General features: G+C 38.1%; 2 protein-coding genes across 2 annotated transcripts; both read right to left on the reverse strand.

Annotated features, from left to right (window-relative positions):
* Positions 1-276: 276 nt before the first annotated feature.
* On the reverse strand, positions 277-1,733 carry LOC118799612 (aerolysin-like protein). The gene is made up of 2 exons (XM_036559574.1): positions 1,619-1,733; positions 277-1,304 (listed from the first exon to the last, which is right to left on the reverse strand). The coding sequence occupies exon 2, from the start codon at positions 1,281-1,283 to the stop codon at positions 342-344; it is 942 nt and encodes a 313-aa protein (XP_036415467.1). The 5' UTR covers positions 1,284-1,304; positions 1,619-1,733; the 3' UTR covers positions 277-341.
* A 9,316-nt stretch (positions 1,734-11,049) lies between these two features.
* Positions 11,050-12,692, reverse strand: LOC118799527 (aerolysin-like protein). The gene is made up of 2 exons (XM_036559466.1): positions 12,621-12,692; positions 11,050-12,381 (listed from the first exon to the last, which is right to left on the reverse strand). The coding sequence occupies exon 2, from the start codon at positions 12,358-12,360 to the stop codon at positions 11,419-11,421; it is 942 nt and encodes a 313-aa protein (XP_036415359.1). The 5' UTR covers positions 12,361-12,381; positions 12,621-12,692; the 3' UTR covers positions 11,050-11,418.
* Positions 12,693-21,536: the final 8,844 nt, after the last annotated feature.

A 21,536-nucleotide genomic window follows, 5' to 3' on the forward strand; every position in this document is an offset into this window, starting at 1 on the left:
CTTTATTTAAAGCCACACATAACACCATAGCCAGGGTTACATGGTTCTTGAACCTCTAATGTCATCTAGAATTCACACTTTCAATGACTTCAGTTTCCATTTCCCATACAAAGACATCTACACAGATTAATTAGGAGTATAATGCTGAAAAAGAGTTCAGATTTCAAAGCAGTGAGTCAAAAAGACTCTAATTCAGATAAGGTACCCATCCACCATCCATAACACTAAAATTATTCAATCACTGGAACATTCTAAGAACGTTCAAAGTACATTTTAAGAACATTCAAAGAACCTGATGCTGGACTAAGCTCACTTTTCAGGAACAACAGACAGAAACTGACTTATATTTCTTTCACAACTGTTTTAGCGTCGGTGTAGGTGAGGCCCTTGTAGACTCCACTGGTTTGAAACTCCAGAACGCTGCCATCGAGGCAGGTAATTTGGACTGTGCCAGTGTAGGGGAGATCAATTGTGGCTCGACCAATTGTGATGTCAACTTTCATTTTTTTTCCTGGAGGAACTTGGACAGGGAATGACAGCAGCTCGGTTTTCTCCTCAGAGTTCTCCAGACCGTATGTGCTTTCAGTTCCCATTGTGAAACTGAATCCAGTCGATACCTCTGCAACCTCTGGAATTCCTGCCTTCACTTCCATGCTTAAGGTGAATTCCAACTTGTTGGTCACCGACCAGGAGGACTTTTTACTGAGAGTTTTTGAAGTTTCAATTTTGTATTCTTGCATGACAGTAGAGCTGTTTTCATACGTCATGGATTTGAGTTCTTCAACAGACACACTGGGAATCATGTGATGAAGAGTGGGATAGTGCACGTTCTTCAACACAGTAGACCTGATGCTGTTGATGAACTTGAAGCCTAAGCAATCAATATCTGCACCTGCACCTCCAGTGATTCCCACGCAGATCCCAGAACCCACATCAGCTGGGTATTCTGTCTTCAGTCCCCAGTCTGTCATGTGTGCGAAGAACTCTCGGGATTTATTCGTCTTGAATTTGATGGCACCCACACGAGTTCCAGCTCCATTTCCCCACAGTGAGAGAGAGGTCATGTGTTCACCATTTTGAAATATAAATTCAGAATGGTTCCCACTGGGTTCTCCAACCTGCATGGATCGGCCATCCGTAAGCCAGACCTTGATGGCTTTTATCTGCCAGCCACCGACCCACACCCATATCTTTTGCAGTGTTGCTCCGTTATTCAGACCATTGAAGTCGAAAGCATTTCCTCCATGGCCACCAATGAGAAGAAGTGGTGCGAGGTTGGACATGATCTTGCAGTTAATGTGGACCTTTAAAAGGAAATAAAATTGTATATCAAGTCAAAGCATTAAAATAAATAGAATGTGTCTTAATGAACATCAAAACAAAAAATACTATCATTCTGTTTTTTTATAATGCACAAATATGTTTAAAGAATAAATTTGGCTAAAAACTGCTGTGGCACCCAAACAGAAGGTTTTTTTGGTCTGACTTTCTTCTTTTTTCTGATATAAAACTTTCTTCCTGGTTCAAGTCCACTTCAGTCATATTGTTTTTCTCCTAATTTCTTCCAAATTAGTCAGACAGGTCACCTAAGCGAGCGAGCGACAATGATCATACTTACAACAACGCTGAGAACAGAGAAAGCTGCCCAGGTAAAGAGCTTCTTTTTGGCTGTAAGTTACAATGACAGAATCTACAAGGTCCCTTAAATAGAGCTCAGTTGCAGAGGGTGGTCCGGTTGCAAAATACGAACACTTCGGTGAAACTGAGGAATGTGAACAGGTTCATTCTTGTGGAAAATTCCTGGTTGAGCTTTAGGGCTGCCTGGGGCAGAATTAGGAGTTTTAGCATTTTTTGGGCATCTGTTTTTTAAGACCCAATGTCACTTGACTTGATTCCCTCAAGTTATTCTTAGATTGCATTCTTTGTAAGTAGGCCACAAATCAAAAGACTGCAAATCAAGTTGGCATTAAAGGAACTGTCCATTGACTCAAAAGGAAAGAAAGTATACTGGTGATTTTCTTAGATTTTTGCTGCAATTGTCAAATTGTGTATGAATTTTTTATGGTTTTCTTTGTCAAGTCTAAGTACGGTGCCATGTACATATCACACTTTTAGTTTAGGCCGTTGCCCAGAAATGTAGATGTAGATATAAAATTCCAGGTGTAACTTCTTCAAACAGTTTCTTCACAGATCTCTTAAAGTCTGATTAGTTGCATTTTACTTGTGATGTTGGGCGACTTCGAGGAGCTTCGTTTCGCAAGAAGTATGCTTAGTGCTTTGGCAGACACACCAATGTTTCACTGTGAAACGGGAATTTGTTAAATAAACAATAAATACCTCCTAAATGTAAGATGTTACATCTATTATTCAGTAGTACTAACCAGTAGTAGGCACCAAAACATATAGGTTATCTTAATTTTAGGTTCACAAGAGGACGAGCCTGAAGTTGCGTTGGTATTCGCCAGCTTCTTGTTCAAATTTTCCCATTCAACCTTATATGGTCGCAGTATTCATAGTTAGAACTGTGATAGAATCGTTTTCCACTAGTCATGGAACTTATCATAAAATGTCATAGCATCGCCTGCATTAGTAGAGCATCCGCAAAAGGCAACATGAAACCGCAGAAAGTGTGCAAGCTTGTAAGCAACCCTTGAGAACTTTGTTTCTCAAGAAGTATGCTGAGGCCCAGCGAAGTGTCTCATGCATGCAAAAAAAACAGCAGAGAAAGAATTTAATGAGCTTAAATTAAATTCAACACAGCCTACATGACAGCCGGTGAGGAACCAGCATTCTCCTCCCAAATCTTGTTAATAAAAAAAGCAGACTGAATGTGTCGAAGATGTCTGACATGTATGTATGTATGACAAGAATCAGGCACGGTGGAAGGCAGAGATACCTAAATCAAAGAACTGATCTGAGGTGTGTTGAAAAGTTTTATTTATTTATTTTTTATTTATTTATTTTATGCCTATTATTATTTGGTACTTAGTAAAAAAGCTAAAACAAAAAAAAACTTAACTAAAAGCTATTGGCGCCTGATTTTTTTCTTCTAGAAGCCAGCGGCTCCTTAAGCCAATGTTTTGTCTGGAGCCCTGACTCAGATACCCACCAAAAACACAGATATTACCTTTGATTTTGATTAAAACAATGTGTTGAAGACAATCTGCTAAGCTGCGAATACTGTATTAGACAACAATGCCAGTTTTGAGAGCTGTAGAAATAAACCAATGACTGAATGTGAAGAATTGATCGCAGCTGATTCCCATATTTCAGCTGATGTCTTACCCAGGTGTTCACCATTTACAGAGTGAGGTCACTTTGAGTTACTTTGTTTATAATGGAGCCATGACTGCTTATATGCATATAAACAGACATTAACTGTGATGCAGATCAAGTAGACTAAGTGTAGATTTTTTCGCATTTCCTAGATTTCTTTTCTTCGTCCTCGTTTCTATCATTGTATTTGTTCTTATGTAGAAATGTACAATTCTGTTGTGTAATATTTAAAAGATGTAATGTGCTTAAAAATTTCTTTACAGACGACCAACCAAAGGACAATCTACAGAGCAAATAATCCTTTAAAGTGTCATAGAGAGCAGGTTACCTTAATGCCCACTGTTGGTGTTTAAGAGGTATTCTGAAGTAACCTTGTTGCAGGAACACTATACTCTAAACACTACACAGATACAAGATAATAAAAGAAACAAAATAAAATCTGTCATGTAAATAATGTATGCTTAAAAGTGTTTAGACCTGCCTGAGGCAGAATTAGTGATTATAGCATTCACTACTGCCTCAGTCTCGTCTGTCATTATCCCTTCGATTCTTTGTGAGATTGCATGTTCTGTAAGCTGCTTTTTTTTTTGTTTTTTTTGCTGGCTTCCGATTTAAACAGAGATAACTTTGCAAGAATGCAGAACGTGTGAAGACAGTTGCCGTGCAGTACATTTTTGGGGGTCTCAGGGCGGAGCTGTTACTGAAAAAGACTGACAACCACTTATTTAACTAAATGAAGTACTGAATGAAGTGAGGGCACTTTTTCATGGGTAAGACATTTTTAAGGTACAAAGTGGAGTAAAAGCCCTTTACCTGTGATAAAATCACTGCAACTCAGCCTCAAGTGGCTTATTGCTTTTATAAAAGGGGAACATATGACCAAATACACAAGTTTTAAAAAAGTAATTAAAGTTATGAACAGAGGTGTCACATGAGATTTATGGATAGGGAGCTAAACTTTTGATAATGGGGTCTGGGGGCATGCTCCCCCAGGAGGATGTTGTTTAATGATTCCGAAATGTCTGTTTATCATCAATTTTTAGAGCACATTGAGGTGAAAACCATATCAAAAATGGTTATTTGGTCAAGCTGACATACAGAAGATCTGTTCCTTCATAGTATATTAAGCACAGATCTTTTACCACTTAAATCTGTCCACCTACACAGTTTACTGGTCAATACAAAGGATTTAAAGTTAAGCAATGCTATCTCCTTTCTCTTAGATCAGCTGCAGCTCCTACTTATCATATGTCATTTAAATATACAGATTATAGATTGGTGCACTCCCAGTTTGTGCAGTCAGGTAGATTTTGTGGTTGCGCTTACTTGTTTATTAGTCTAGATGATGGTCATAGAGACATTTAACAGCACAAAAATTAAACTTAATTGTTTTATAAAGGAATATATAATAAGGGAATAATTATTATTTCTAGAGCACTTTTCATTCCAGTTAAAGCTCAAAGTGCTTTACAGACAAGTTATAAAGCTTGACAGTAATAGAAGAAACTATGAGTATTAATATAAAAGCATATAAGGCAACGACGTAGATCAAATAAAATAAAAACCCAAATAGACATGGAATTTTAATTAAATGCTAAGTTTAAGTGATACATTTTCAAATGTTTCTTAAAAGTGTGCACTGAGCTCGACTGTCTAATAAAAGGTGGGTTCCAAAGTTTAGAAGCAGAATAACTGAATGAGTCCACTTGTTCTGTATTTTTACGGAAGGTGTTTGCAGAAGGCCAGTATCTGCAGATATACGGTCACAAGCTGGAACAAACTGACAGACATTTTGTGATGTATGTGGATGTTTTAAGGTAATTTAGGACATTTACAAATGTGTCTTATGTGGGATTTGTTCTTAGGTAAGATCAGAATCTACACACACTCAGGAGCACAAAGGTGAGAACAGTTCTGCACATTAAGAACACGTCATGAATCTGACGTAGACTTTTTCTTAGGACCTTTCTCAAGAACAAATTTATGAACAAACTTAGGAACATGTTGGAGAATGAGACCCTTTGTTTCTATTAAGATCTGTGTTGGCACATTTTGTATGACTTGTAAAGGATGTATTATTTTCTTAGTGAGTCCAGTAAGAAGACCATTACAGTAATCGACTGCTTGTCTCAAATGCATTAACAAGTTTGTCTGCGTCACTCTGAGATAGAAAAGGTTAAGCAACATTTCTCAAATGGTAAAAACATGCGGGTTAAAACAGAGCTCAGAGTCTAAAACTACACCCAGGTTCGTACGTCACGTTTGATATACATAGCAAAAGAACTGAGCTTCTCATAAGGCAGCTTTCTGTGAGTTTCAGTATCATGGATCAGTATTTGAGTTTTTTCGTAATTTAGTTGTTGGAAATTCTGTGACATCCACTGAGAAATATCTGACACACAGCTGGTCAGCCAGAATGAGTAGTTTTAGCGTTTTTTTAGAACATCTGTCTTACGAAATCACCGTAAAGACCCCGTATCACTTCTCTTGATTCCCTCAGATTCTTCATTAGATTGTTTGTAAGTCGGCCACTAATCAAAAAGACTGAACACCAAGTTGTCATTGAAGGAACTGTCCACTGACTTAAAAAGAAAGATACTGGTCATGCTTTAGTTTTTTTAGGCAGTTGTCCTGAAATGTCGATGCAAACATAAAATTACAGGATTTACAATAGTTACATTTGATGGTGCAGTCTAATTAGTTGAAAAGCATTCTACTGCGTTCATGTGGACACTCAAGTATACATCAAAATCAATCTTACCTTTGATTTTAATTAAGACAATGTGTTACAGACAGCAGACAGTGGCACATGACAGTGCATGAATATTATGCAGCCAACAGAAATGATATATATTTTGAACTAAATGAAGGAGAAACTGGTGGCTGTTGTCCACTCACATCCAGAGCTGTACAATCCAGCTCTGAAGACACAGTATGACAGCCACTGGTTTGTTTGAAGCTCACGTCTTTTTGACGTCTACAAAATGTAATTCATTCTGCAGTTTTTATTGATCTGGCTCTTAGGTGAATGTTAGGTTCCAAAAATCTTACATTCACTTCTCTCTCAATCTCAGCTTTTAGCAAAACTGTATTTCCACAGCTCAGATTGCAAATTATGCATATTAATCTGCTAAATTAATACTATATGTGATAAATCAATCACAGCTGATTACCACCTCAGCTGATGTCTTACCCAAGTATCCACCATGTACAAAGGGGGGCACTTTTGAAGTTATGTTGTGCGTAATGGACCCGGGACTGTGTATTATATGCATGTAAGGACATCGGGTGTAACGTGGACAAGAACATGTGGACAAATGATGCAGATCAATTAAACCTAGCATAGATTTTTTTTATTGAGCATATTTTTTTCTTGCTGTTGCTATCATTTTATTTGTTCTTATAAAGTAAAAATTTGTTATTGTTTTGTAATCTTTCATAGTTGTAATGTGTTAAAAGAATTCTGTGTATAGGATCAACCAAAGGACAATTTACAGAGCAAATATTTCTTCAAAATGTCATAGGTTTACAAGAAATAGCAGATTAATCAGACTTAATGCTCACAGTTAGTGTTTCTGAGGTGATTGTGCTGTGATTTCCAAAGTATTCTTGTTGCAAGAACATTATACGGTTTCAAAAAACAAAGAAATAAATGAAAAAAAATTAATCTGGATATATAAATAATGTATGATTTAAAAGGGTTTAGACCTGCCTGAGGCAGAATAAGTGACCGTAGCATTACTGCCTCACCCTCTTCTGTCATTCTTCTTTCCGATTCTTTGTGAGATTGCATGTTTTATAAGCTGCTCATTTGGTTGCTTCTGATTTAAACAGAGATAACATTGCAAGAATGCAGAACAGGTGGAGAAAGTTGCTGCGTAGTACATTTTTGGGGGTCTTGGGGTGGAGCTGTTACTGAAAAAGACTGACAACCACTTATTTAACTAAATGAAGTACTGAATGAAGTGTGTGGCCCTTTTCGTGGGTAAGACGTTTTCAAGGCACAAAGTGGAGTAAAAGCCCTTTACCTGTGATAAAATCACTGTTACTCACAGCCTCAAGCTTATTGCTTTTATAAAAGGGGGGCAACAGAGCAGAGTCATTACTCAAAGAGTCTGACAACCACTCATTTAACTAAATGTACTGAGTGGACTTTTACACAAGTGAGCGTGCCACAAGGCACGACACGAAGTAGAGTAAAAGCCCTTCACTTGTGATAAAATCACTGTAACTCACAGCCTCAAGTTGCTTATTGTTTCGGTTATTCTCATAATTGCTAATGGGTAATTATTTATCAGTTATTTTCATTTGATTTCACAAATAACATTTCTAAACATTCATTCATTCACCATCTAAGCTGCTTATCCTGCTGGGGGGCTGCTGGAGCCTATCCCAGCACTAACTGGGCAAAAAGCAGGTGATATCCTGGGCAGACACACAGACATACACATTAACACACACTCACACCTAGGGGCAATTTAGTATTACCAATTGGCCTGACTGCGAGTGTTTGGACTGTGGGAGGAAACTGAAGCAACTGGACGAAACCCACACAGACACGGGGAGAACATGCAAACTTCACACAGAAAGGACCCTGGTCACCCCAATGGTCAGTATCAATTTTAAATGAAAACTTAAATGAAACACTCATTCGCTTTCTTCTTGTACACTAACTTTTATCAGACCTGCTTCTTCAGCTCTGTCAGCCTCCTTCAGCTTCTTACTCTCTCTCTCCTTGCCTGTGTTTAATAACATATTTTTATTCAACTCAGATTTACTTGAATATATTGTCCACAATTTGCACAAATCCATATTGTAGGTAGGTATTGTGCATCAGGGCACTGTTTTAGACTGTATATAATATATTTAAAATAAAGTCTACTCTCTATTTTAGCACACTTTTAACTGTAAAATTCTTTAAATTGTTGGTTCTTCAGATAGCTAACGTTTGTGCTTTATGACCTATCCCCTTTGCTTTACTTCACATGAACTTAAGTTAGTTGGATAACAAACAACTGACTAAAAACTGTCTATAGCCAGCTATATTGACTACAGTTTGCACATTGTGGGTAGTTATCTTCACTCTGTACCTACTTACTGATGTATGCTATTTATTTTGAATAAAGCCTAATTTTTAAATCAGTGTGCTTTCAGCTAAAATCTTTTCACAATTTCAGCTGTCACTTTACTTTGCAGGTCTGATATGATTGGCTTACAACTTACAAGGTCTGTTATGATCGGCTGGCTAGATGGTGTTCTATGTTCAAGTTTACTAGCACAGCTTGTCCTGCTGTCATAAAAATAAACAGGTCATGACTTCAGAAGTTGCTAACTGAGGCTTTTCTCTGTTGTCAGGATATCACGTTTGGATTCTGCTGATGTCGAAGTCCAAAAAAGTAATTTCTTATTGGCATATTAACAACAATATCTTTGTTGATATCGCTAAATCTGTAGATTGGTAGTAATGGCTGATACTAGCCAACCGATATATTGATTGGGTTCTAGTGGAGGGATATAAAAAAAAGTTTCTTTTTTTAAATTCAAGGAAACATATGATTTTTTACAGAAAAACTGTAAAATTACAGAATGTTCCATATATTTAGTGAATAAATTGTTCTGTATATACACAGAATAGTTAGTGTAATACTGTGTGATCTAGCTTGTGATATTCTGAGTACTGAGTCAATGACAGAAAGCAAGTGACCGCTGCTGTTGTGTCGTGAGTTCAACCCCGCACCCGTACGTGTTCAGTGTGAGAGGAGACATTGCCAATGTTGTCATGATGTTCATGGAATAATTGACTGCAGGATGTGTTAAGCTAGTTATTAGGAAGGCTGTGGTCCTTCGTATATCTCAGTTAATGTGAGACCGTTGTACTGTAGTGAAGAGTTAGCAGCGGCTGTGTGTGGAAAATTGCCACTATATGTAAACGCTATTATGCAGTACCCAAGTGTTGCCATTGTTCTTAACGTAACCTGGTCAATGACGTGTGAGTTCAGTTCTGGAGAGTAATATTCTCGTTTGCATGTAATTATAGGTTACTGTTTCTGCTAAAATGGGCATTATAATGTTTAATGATACATTTATGCTTGATTTATGTTTGCTGATTTATTCTGTTATTTCAGGCTGATGGCAATACTGAATATCAAGCTGTATGATAAATACTGCTGGAACACAATACAGTTAAAAAAGGAATTACTATCTTCATCTTCATTCCTGTGTCCTGACCGAGACACCATCCTGTTTACTGCTAAACCTAAACGAGCTAGCCCTACTTTATAACCACACACAAACACTAATGGTGTTGTTCATCTTGCTAGGGCTACAATAGTCTAGTGTTGATGTAATAAACACATGTACAAGTGTCTCCCTTTTGATGATTGATGAACTGATGAACAAGGCCAGGACCCAGCCACGCCCACCACCACGCACTGCTGAGGCTCCAGCTGCGCCTAACTCCCACTGCATGGAGCCCAAAAACCTAGAGCTCAGGCAGATGGGGTGAGTCCTGCTGGACTACAGACCTCTGTTATGACCTCCCTATTTCTCTTGATCCCCTGTGTGTACCTTGCAGATAACTAAGCCACTACTGACCAGAAAACCCAGTTACCACAAGTCTGTAAAAAGCCAGCCACCTACTGTTCTACCCTTTCAGTGCTATTCTCCTCACGCTGGAAGTTTTTTGCTGTTGTTGTGGGATTATCCTGACTACTTAAGCTGCCTTTGTTATTATTATTACTCACTCATTCACTTTTTTCCATCCATGTTTCTTTTTCTTTCTCTAAAATACCAATTTTAGATTTAGGTTGAGACCCCCACCTACTGCTTTGGGACCCCTACCTCAAACAGTTTCTACTGTTCCCTGACCCAACACACCTGTTCTTGCTGATCAGTTATGCATCAACCCCTCATGAGCTGAGTTAGGTGCACAGAGGAATCGAATGATTAATTAATTAATTAATTAATTAATTAATAAACTCAACCAACTAATGTCTTTTATTTTTGACTGAATCGTTCCTAACCTTCTTATAATGTATAAGCATCTTCTATTACATAAGTAAATTTTCTGGCACTTTTAGAATTAATTATGATGCATTTTTGTCAGTAGATTACTGTCTAAGCTTTTGGTCACTAGCAATATAAAAAAAAAAAAACAAATCGAATTGAATTACATATTCAATATTTAAGCATCATAACCAACTGGTCTTAAGCAAAAAGCCTGTATTATAGAGTTTTATACATATTATCAATGAAGAGAAGTGGAAGTCCCACATAGTAATATCTTTTTAATATGTTTTTTTGTGGTCTATGTAATGTAAAATCATTATTAAATGATTAAAGCTCTTTATTAATTCCATGAAAGATTGATAAAGTATTTGATATCCTAAAATATGAGGCATCTTATGCTGGTGCAATGTGCAAACAATAATGATGATTACCATTGGCAGTAGTATCAACAACACATACATATTCGTTTTACATTGAACTGCTCACAAAAGAAGTTTACTTATTCAACTGCTAAATAAAACTTGAAGCAATGACCAAGTGGAGTAAATGTATCATTTTCACAAAGCTCAATACCAAATGTGAAAGATGAAACTGAAGTGATTTTATGCAAATATTAGTGATTTGATATGAATTTAGCTTTTGAACAGGTTTTATTATTTCACTTAATATTCACACACCATCTGATGCCATAATGGCTGTTCAACATAAAGACATGCTATTGAATGAGTCTGGAATTTCAATTACTGAATAAAACACTGAGAGCAATGTGTGACACATGTAGCCAGTAGCCCACAATTTTTATTTAAATCCTCAAACAACACCACAGCCAGGGTTACATAGATCCTGAACCTGTCATCTAGAATTCATTCCATACAAAGACACCTACACAGATCCGTTAGAAGTTTAATGCTGAAAAAGAGTTCAGATTTCACAGCAGTAGGGAAAAAGACTCAGATAAGACTCTGAATCAGATAATGCATGGCAAAAAAGGATATTAGATTCAACACACCATCAGTGGCACTAAGAACATTTTTCAAGCATTTGAACTTTAAGAACATTTGTAGAACATTGTACATTTCTTTTTTAAAAAGAAAGTCTAGCTCACTTTTTCAGGAACAACAGACAGAAACTGACTTATCTTTCTTTCACAACTGTTTTAGCGTCGGTGTAGGTGAGGCCCTTGTAGACTCCACTGGTTTGAAACTCCAGAACGCTGCCATCGAGGCAGGTAATTTGGACTGTGCCAGTGTAGGGGAGATCAATTGTGGCTCGACCAATTGTGATGTCTACTTTCATTTTTTTTCCTGGAGGAACTTGGACAGGGAATGACAGCAGCTCGGTTTTCTGCTCAGAGTTCTCCAGACCGTATGTGCTTTCAGTTCCCAGTGTGAAACTGAATCCAGTCGATACTTCTGCAACCTCTGGAATTCCTGCCTTCACTTCCATGCTGAAGGTGAATTCCATCTTGTTGGTCACCGACCAGGAGGACTTTTTACTGAGAGTTTTTGAAGTTTCAATTTTGTATTCTTGCATGACAGTAGAGCTGTTTTCATACGTCATGGATTTGATTTCTTCAACGGACACACTGGGAATCATGTGATGAAGAGTGGGATAGTGCACGTTCTTCAACACAGTAGACCTGATGCTGTTGATGAACTTGAAGCCTAAGCAATCAATATCTGCACCTGCACCTCCGGTGATTCCCACGCAGATCCCAGAACCCACATCAGCTGGGTATTCTGTCTTCAGTCCCCAGTCTGTCATGTGTGCGAAGAACTCTCGGGATTTATTCGTCTTGAATTTGATGGCACCCACACGAGTTCCAGCTCCATTTCCCCACAGTGAGAGAGAGGTGATGTGTTCACCATTTTGAAATATAAATTCAGAATGGTTCCCACTAGGTTCTCCAACCTGCGTGGATCGGCCATCAGTAAGCCAGACCTTGATGGCTTTTATCTGCCAGCCACCGACCCACACCCATATCTTTTGCAGTGTTGCTCCGTTATTCAGACCATTGAAGTCAAAAGCATTTCCTCCATGGCCACCAATGAGAAGAAGTGGTGCGAGGTTGGACATGATCGTGCAGTTAATGTGGACCTTTAAAAGGAAATAAAATTATATGCCAAGGTTATAACCACTTACACTGAAAAGTAAATGAAATGCATCTAAACAATAAAATAAAATACACAATAGTATTTTTGCTTCATAATGCATGAATACATTTAAAGAGTATATTTGGGAAAAAAAATTGAAGTGTCTTGTCAGTTTTGACTGCTTTCAGTGTGCACCAGGAACTGAAGTACCAAGCTGACAGAGTAACAATGCTGGATACTTACAGAATTGCTGAGAACAAGGTGGATACGAAGCTGCCCAAAAACCTGCTGTCAGCTGTAAGTCACAAAGACAGAATATGTGCGCTCCCATAAATATAGCTCAGCTCAGGGGGTGGTCCCCTCGCAGAATGACATCACAGGTTGTGAAAACTAAAGAATTTAAACAAGTTAATTCCTGTGAAGAATGAACGGTTGAGCTTTAGGTCTGCCTGGGGCAGAATTTGTGGTTTTTGGTGGCATTTAAGGCCCTCACTCTTATGAAATCAAAGGCTCACGGTAATTTCTCACGGTTCTCTTACATCCTTCACAAAGCTATATTGTTTTTAAGTGGGTCACAAATCAAAAAGACATTTCCTTGAGTTTTTCAGTCTGAAATCTAATAACACAATGTACGTACCATGGGTTCTCTGTAGTTGCTGCACAGGAATGTCTGTAGTCAGTTGCCCTTAAATTTATATATAAAAAATAAAATGTAGGCCTTTATACGATAGTTAGTTCTGACACCACAATCTCATTGCTTGAGAAGCGTTCTGACACTTTTTAAAAATCTACCTCCGGGGCATTTATCCACTTCAATACACACAAATGTTATCTTTTGACTTTGTACTTGAATATGAATAAAAGTGTATGTATTCACATGCATAAACAAAAATGAAATCGATTATATGAAAATATGTGTATGTTATGGTTAAGAATAAAAGGAACAAATCAAGTTCTGCTTACTTGTGCAGCAAAAAATAGAAATAAAAATGTTCTTATGCAGATTGCCCATTATAAACAGCATTTCCATTGGTTGGGAAGATATCACGCAACAGGAGTGTCCTAGTAAAGGAGTGTCCTAAAGTTCTCAGGGACAACATTACTAAACAGATCAGTGAAAAAAGCTATAGAGCCCTGGCAAAGACCTTAAACATTGCTGTTAGTAAAACTAGGTTGATAATAAAAACAAACACACAGCCTAAATACCTCAAGCAGGGGCTTAGCCAAGGGGTAGCCAGTGCCATCACAGCTTGGCCACCCCACCACACCACAGTGATGCATTTAATGTACTTGACTGAAAAGTTCACGTACTTATAGTAATACAACTATTATTTTGTCATGAACAAATAAAATACACTATCCTGGTTTCTTTATGGCCTAACCTGTCTCCTTATTTAAATACAATTGAAAATGTGAGTCAAACAGAGGGACCTTTGTCACCTTGATGAACTGAAGACCACTGGCCAGGAGGAGTGGGACAAAACTGAACCTCAAAGCTGCAAAAAGTTAATTACTCTTACCACAAACTTCCAGACTCAGCAAATTACTAATACTGACTTTGAAACAAAGTACTAGATTTATTGATTTGTAGTGAACTTTCCTCACTGTCAGTTTTGTTTTTTAAATGTTTTAAATGCATCATTGTTTTACAAATTCACTGTTCACTCAACTTTTCTAAATTCTTAGTTTTATTGACTGACATTTTTTGTTAACACTAAAAGAAATATTTAGTTGATCTCACATGAAAACTTCTTACTTCTTAGTACAACAATTGTTCATGTTTGCACAACAAAAAAAATTGGCACAGATTTTTCCTGAATTTTTTCGTTCTCTCAACATGTGTAAATTATTAGTTATACTGACCAACATTTCTTTGTCAATGCTAAAAGAAATATTTGTAAAAATTGGCTCAGTAGTTCAACCTGAAAAAATGACTTCATGTGGTAACAAGTAAATTGACTAGCTTTATTCAGCCTAAATAAATATATTAAAGGAAGGATTCTTTCAAAGTAATTTTTGAGTTGAATAAAACTAATTCAATTGCTTGTTACTTTTGTCCTTTTTTTAGGTTGAACTGATGAGCCAGTTTTTACAGTGTAGTCATGAGTGATATATATGTTTTTAAAGACGCAGAGATAAAATCATAATTGAATGTGCTAAATTATGTTACACATAAGTTAACACATGTTAAACATTAGTTTTGTTGTTGTTGTTCTTGCTATCACTTAATTTGTTCTAATAAAATGCCATTTTAAAATATTGTTTACAGGATCAACCAAAGAACAATGAGAACAATCTACTGAGAAAAGAATTCTTTAAAATGTCACAGATTACATGAAAGAGCAGATTTCCGTAATGCCCTCAGTGTTTCTGAGGTGATTGTGCTCTGATGGTATAAAAATGTTCTTGGTGTAGGAACACTATACTGTTCTGAGTAATATAAAAAAACAAACAAACAAACAAAAAACATCTATGCATATTTGTCTGTGATGTCTGTTTAAAAGGGTCAAGGCCTACCTGGGGCAGAATTAGTGACCGTAGCATTTATCAGTGTCTCAGTCTGAATTCTTTCTTCAACCGGCCATTCTTCCTTCAGATTCTTTGTGAGATTGCATTGTTTCTAAAAGCCTTCTCTTGTTGCTGGCTTCTGATGTAAACAGAGATAATCTTACAGTAATTCGGAGCATGTGTAGAATGGCGCTGTGCAGCACATTTTGGAAGGGCAGAGTCACGAAAGAAGAAGACTGACAACGGCTTATTTAACTGATTGTTCCATTAGTGGAGTGAAGAAACTGTTCAGTGAATTTCCAGAAAAGATATTTGGAATGTCTTATGTGCTGCAAATTTTTGGAAGATGTACTTGAGATTTGTGTTTTCGTTGTCACAAATAAATAATATACCATGTTAATACAGTCATACAAAAAGTGTGAAATGACATTGATTTTCTAATTGAAAATAAGTAAACTCATCTTCTAATGGGGAAAAAAGTGAACATTTTGAATATTTCAGTGGACAATTTATATTTATTTGAGTTAACATATTGAAAAAATAAAAAACAATTTTAGCTTTTGGGCAAAATGTTACGTTTTTTTTTTCCAAATATGTTAAATTCAGCAAAGAAACTGTAATTGTGCATTAAAATGTGCAGAAGTGTGTTCACTGTAGATGATGTGTTATATATACATTTTCAACAAAACATGGAATTTGACCAAGGGTGCCCGAAACTTTTGGATACAACTATATCATGTATTTTCTTTACTTTTCCCATTGGAATCTGTTCCCAATTGCCCTAAAATGTAGATAAATAAAATAAAGAGTAAATAATAAGTAAAAATAATTTTTATTCAGATGACACTCAAAACACTCATGCACTATGGAGCAGTGGAAACGTGTTCTCTGGAATAATGAATCATGCTTCACTATGGAAGTCTGATGGATGAATGTGGGTTTGGTGAATGCCAGGAGATCACTCCCTGTCAGAATGCATAATGCCAGCAATAAAGTTTGGTGGAGGAGGGATAATGGTCTGGTGCTGTTTTTCAGGGTTTAGGCCCCTTAGTTCCAGTGAAAGGTGATGTTAATGCTACAGCACACAAAGACATTTAGGACAACTATATGCTTTCAACTTTGTAGCAACATTTTGGCGAAGACCCTCTCCTGTTCCAGCAGTCCCTGAGCACAAAGTGAGCTCCATAAAGACATTGTTTGATGAGTAGAAACTCCAGTGGCCTGCACAGAGCCCTGACCTCAACCCCATTGAACACCTTAGGGATGAACTGAAACGTTAATTGTGAGCCAGGCCTTCTTGTCCAACGTCAGTGCCGGATCTCACAAAGCTCTTTAGATTGAATGAGCTCAAATTCCCACAGAGACACTCCAAGATCTTGTAGAAAAGTCTTAGATTATTTTTTGGACTCTGGACTCCCACCCTGCTTTAAACAGGTGCTTTTTTTCTTAGGAATTTTTTCCAGTCTTCAGTCTAAAGTCTGAGTCATGAGTCAGTCAATATGCGACATGAGTCCAAGGTGTTGACTCAAGTCCCCATCTCTGGTCAACAAAGGACGCAAACCCTGACATCTACCAAGCTTGTGACATCTGTCCCCTCTCCATCAGTTTCCGTGTTGGTGGCCTGCTGTAGAGGTGCCTCCACTCAACCTCAATTCCGGGCCCCTCAGAGCCAGAGCTTGAATCAGTGGGCATTTCTAGTAAGCTGTGAAGAACTAGTGCTGCTGTACAGACTGTCTTGTTTGAACTTGAATCTTTTGCCTGCCAGTACGATGCCCTGCTAACTAACAAGCCTAGGATTGTAGCGGCCTGCACAGCTTGTTGTGTTTGTTTGAGCTTATTTTATTCAACCTACACAGTCTCAGTCACAATCACATTCTATTAAGGAGGCTCACAGTGTTGTGGACATGAACAACTGACTCATCTTTCAAATCTACAGCCACATGAGTCTCCTTAAGAGATTTTGTTAATCGAAATAATCCTAAAACTGCAGCATCTGACAGCGCTTTTCTTTTGCTAACTTAAATACATTTACAAGCAATAACTGTACTTAAGAAGTTCTTTTAGCAGTACTTTACATGAATAAAAGTAGAACATATTTTTTGTGGAAGAAGCAATGTACAGAACATGTCTGACAGGGTTTGGGCAACAGCAGTAGTGCTGAAAGATCACACCTGTATGACTTAACCTTTCAAGAACATTCTTAGAGTTTTGGGCTGTCACGTAGACGGATAGCAATCTCAAATGTTCCCCCACTTCAAGCCTAGAAAGTAGGCCTACTTCATGTTTGAGCTATATGTCTTGGCAGCTGGTTGACGTTTAGAAAAGGAGACAATATAAACAAAGCTCATATTGTTGGTTATGTTTGAGCACATGAAAATAATAGAATAATTGCAATACATCACGGTGCTTTTACTTTTGTACTTGAGATTGAGTAGATATCTAAACACATTTTGCTCAAGTAAAAGTAGAAAAGTAAGTCTTGAACAGACTTTTGCTCTTCCTTTAATCTTGGATCAAAATACAGTATCTTTTGCCCACCTCTGAAATGTCTTCTGTTTCTTGGTTAAACTGCACCAGTGGAAAAAATATTTACTAATAATATGTTTCACCTCCACCTCTCACCACCCCCCCTTATTACTGAGACACTCAGCTGGCTCACAGTCCCCTCTGAAATACTGTCCATAATGGTGTGGATGGGAAAATGCGTTATGATTTCTGACTTTTTTCCAGGGAGTGTGTGTGTGTGTGTGTGTGTGTGTGTGTGTGTGTGTGTGTGTGTGTGTGTGTAGAGGAGTAATAAGCAGGAATAGAATGTAGGTTTTAAACACTGTTTCTCAACTCTGTTCATGGAGGCCAACTGTGCTGCAAGGTTTAGTGTTTCCCTGCTCCCAACACACCTGATCAAACCAATCAGCTCAGTAACAGCTCATTTTTGATTTAAAGGCTCAGGAAACGCACTAAAAAGGTGCAGCACAGTGGGTCTGCAGGACCAGGGCCATCCAGCAGGCTCAAAGTTTTATAACCTTAGAACAGCTCAGTTAGTTTGCATTGACAGTCCCTGCAGTTACTGTATAACAAGCCTTAGTAGACAATAAGCCTGAGATTTAAAGCTGTTAAAAGACCCACAACATGGAAAAAATAATGTTCCATAATTTTTCTCCTGAAAATTAAAAGCCAAAATAAAATCCTTTCGAACATCCCTCCAACTCGTAATTCTCTCTCAGAAAGTTGTTTCAAGAGTTCAAGTTGCTGTTCCATGACATCATTTCAACAAGGCAGTGCCCAGGCAGTGTCTTATATGCTTTTTGTTTATGGTGTTGATCAACACAGGGAAATCCTTGGATAACTAAGGTTTTACTTAAACTGTACACTTTCATATCATTTTTGGCACTTTATTAACAGTGGGTTGCCAAAGCTCGCATCCATTTTAAAGTAAATTCAGCACTAACCAAACTATTTGCTACAAATGCAAACACTATTAAGAGCTTTTTTACTCACACACAGCAGCCAAACAAGCACAAGACTAGTGAGAGCATACCTTTTTTTCTGACCACAAACAGCTGACATTGATCATGACCATGTTTAGGACCAGGAGATTCAGAGTTGGAAAACTCCCAGCTGTATATGCAAATATAACTGCTGGTAAGGACTCCACCCATTCCCTCCTCTTAAGAAGTGTCAGAGAAGTTCATGAAAGATTTGCACTGCCAAATGCCTTGAGAATAGAACAGAATTGTTGTAGTCTTCCAGATGCCATACAGCTGGCAAAGCATCTGAATCAACTCACCTCAGCATCCGGTAAGGGTGTTACAGTTGTAGCCCACTGATCACAGGTAGGTGACAGTGAACTAGGAGAACACATTGGTCAGAATTCAGACAAAACAATCTTTTGTCCATCAAACGAAGGCTCAAGCACTGTGCAATCCCTCGCCACAGCCTCCAAAGATCAGGGTGCAAGAAGGCTTCTCATGGACGTTACCACCTCTGGACCAGAGCCTTTGACACAAGGCATCTCTTGCAAGATGTACAGTTTATTACAATACATGCCCAGCTAGTATTATCTTTACTCAACAGCTCAACACTAACAGCTAGAACATTCTTTCAATGCCCTGGCGCCCAGTGTCCACCATAAATGTAAGCCAAACTTTCTCTTGCAAAGAGATTTTTTTCAAGAAATGCACACCAGGATTGACATCAACTACCAACTGAAGGGCACCAGTGGTGGTCAATCAAATTTCTGTGGGGTGCGCTGTGCCACCCTAGGCCTCCCATCTAGACACATCACTGCAGACAGCTCAGTTGTTTTTTGATGACTTGAAAAATCTCATTGAATTGCTATGTTACTCTAGATTACATGACATGTATCACTTGCAACCATAGCAGAGCGCACACAACAGAAGTGATCATGAACAAGTTTCACAAACTACACAATCTTTTTTACCTGGTGAGATCTGTGACAAAGTGCACCTGAAGACAAATTCCCACGGACTGACATGTCATTTATATGTCAGACTGGAGGAACCTGCTGTCGTCGTTTCAGCAGAAAGAAAAGAGAACTAAAGATCAATTTGAATGATTTTCAGACTTGCTCTGTCCATAGCCCTATCCACCTTATTCCTGCACCATGATGCCCAAGAAGCTTCGAGTGACTTCTGGACACTTCTGGCAAAGCATAAATAGCTAATACAATAAATGCTTAATATCCTAACATGATAGAAATGTGGAAATAAATAAAAATATAAATCAACCTTGTTGTTGGGATGCTCGAATGCTTGCGTGCCGATGTTTGTAATAGATCTGTGAACCTGCAAGGAGAGAAACACTTCAGTCAGAGGATTTTATTTATAGCCTACACAAATTACTTATGCCAATCATTTCCTGACAGCTTTTTAATTGTGTTTACACTGAGTCTCAGACAGAAAACCACAGAGCAATGTCATTACGCAGCAGTGTCTGATGTAGTTTTTTAAACCAGTACTTCAAGCGATCAAGAAGAAAGTGACAGAGTTGTTTGAGCTTTGGTTAAAATAATACTGCATTTGACTTAAATTTAACATTCTGAATTTAACTGATTTAACTTAACTGACAAAATAATATTTGACACTACGACCATGCAATTCTAACAGCAAGCTTACTGAACTTACCTACAGAGCAAAATCACACTCTCTGATCGCACCATCAAACAAAGGCTCAAGCACTGTGCAATCCCTCGAGACAGCCTCCAAAGATCAGGACACAAGAAGGCTTCTCATGGACGCTACCACTCTGGACTAGGGAGTCTTTGACACAAGGCATCGATCGCAAGATGTACAGTTTATTACAATACATTCCCAGCTAGTATTATATCTACTCAGCTGCTCAGCTCTAACTGCTAGAACCTGGTGCCCATGGCCACCATAAATGTAGGCCAAACGTCCTCTTGCGAAGAGATGGACCAAAGAATCAGCTGTTTCTGACTCCTGTCCTTTGGAGTTCCACACTTATGGTAGAGGACCACCACATAAAGCCACTGTCTCAATATCTCAACATCTAAACTGTTGGCACCACTCAAACAAAGCCACTTACAGTCTGCTAGAGTATGCACATACTCTCTTCAGAGGCATCCAGCACATATCTTGTCCTCCTACTAACTGATTTGATTTAGGCTGCATCCCAAAATGCATACTACTATACTACCCTTCTAAAAAGGACCATTAGGACTATTAAGATTAAATCTGATGCTTTTGTTTTCTAATGGGAATTGGCTTAATGTATAATGTGTGTTTGAATAATATATTTAGGATCTTGCAGCTGATCTAAGAGCGAGAAACAGCATTGCTTGACTTCAGTACCTTTGTTTGATCTGTGCCTGTTGTAAGTGGATGGATATAATGTTTGTTATACTGGCTCTGTGATCAATACAAACTATGAAGAAACACTTTGTGCCAATTTGACCACATAACCATTTTTGATATACTTAACATGACTAACGCTACTCTAAAAAGGCATTATAAACATTTTGGGGCCATTTAAAAATTAAGCCCCCAACCCCGCATAGTACAGGCATAGGCCCCTTATCCATGACCCTACAGTGATGCCCCCGTTTCTGTCTAAGCCACTGGGCTAGCACATAAAACTCCTTTGGTTCTGATACAGCCCATGGAATATGTTATATAATTACTGTGACTTAGATATAGTTGTGAGCAGCATTCAGTGATTAGTTCAGTGCACCTGAATGTACAGAGCTGTACAGAGCTGTTATTTACAAACCCAGTTAATCAGAAACAAATGAACTAAGAAAAGTCAAAAATGTCCTCAGTAGGTGCCCAATACATCAGTTTCTTCATCAGAAGATCACTCCTCATTCTCTGAATTGACTGAAACATTTTCCTCTGTCTTCTGTTTCACTATCAGCATCTTGTAAATCATGGCTATCTTCTCGATCAATGATTTTGTAGCCTGGGAACCTTTTTTTTTAGCCATTATAGTGGCAGCAGATTGAAATATGCAGAGAGAAATATATACACAATATGTGGCCCAGAGTTATGCCACCTTGTGGGAACAAAAGCTGGTCCCCACAATGTAAATCAAAAGCTGGTCCCCACTGTTACGGGGCGGCGGGGAGGCAGACCCAAGTGCAGAAATGGAAACAGAAAAAACGGAAAAATGAGT

Source organism: Colossoma macropomum, unplaced genomic scaffold (genome assembly GCF_904425465.1).
Source record: "Colossoma macropomum unplaced genomic scaffold, Colossoma_macropomum, whole genome shotgun sequence".
Taxonomy (NCBI): Eukaryota; Metazoa; Chordata; class Actinopteri; order Characiformes; family Serrasalmidae; genus Colossoma; species Colossoma macropomum.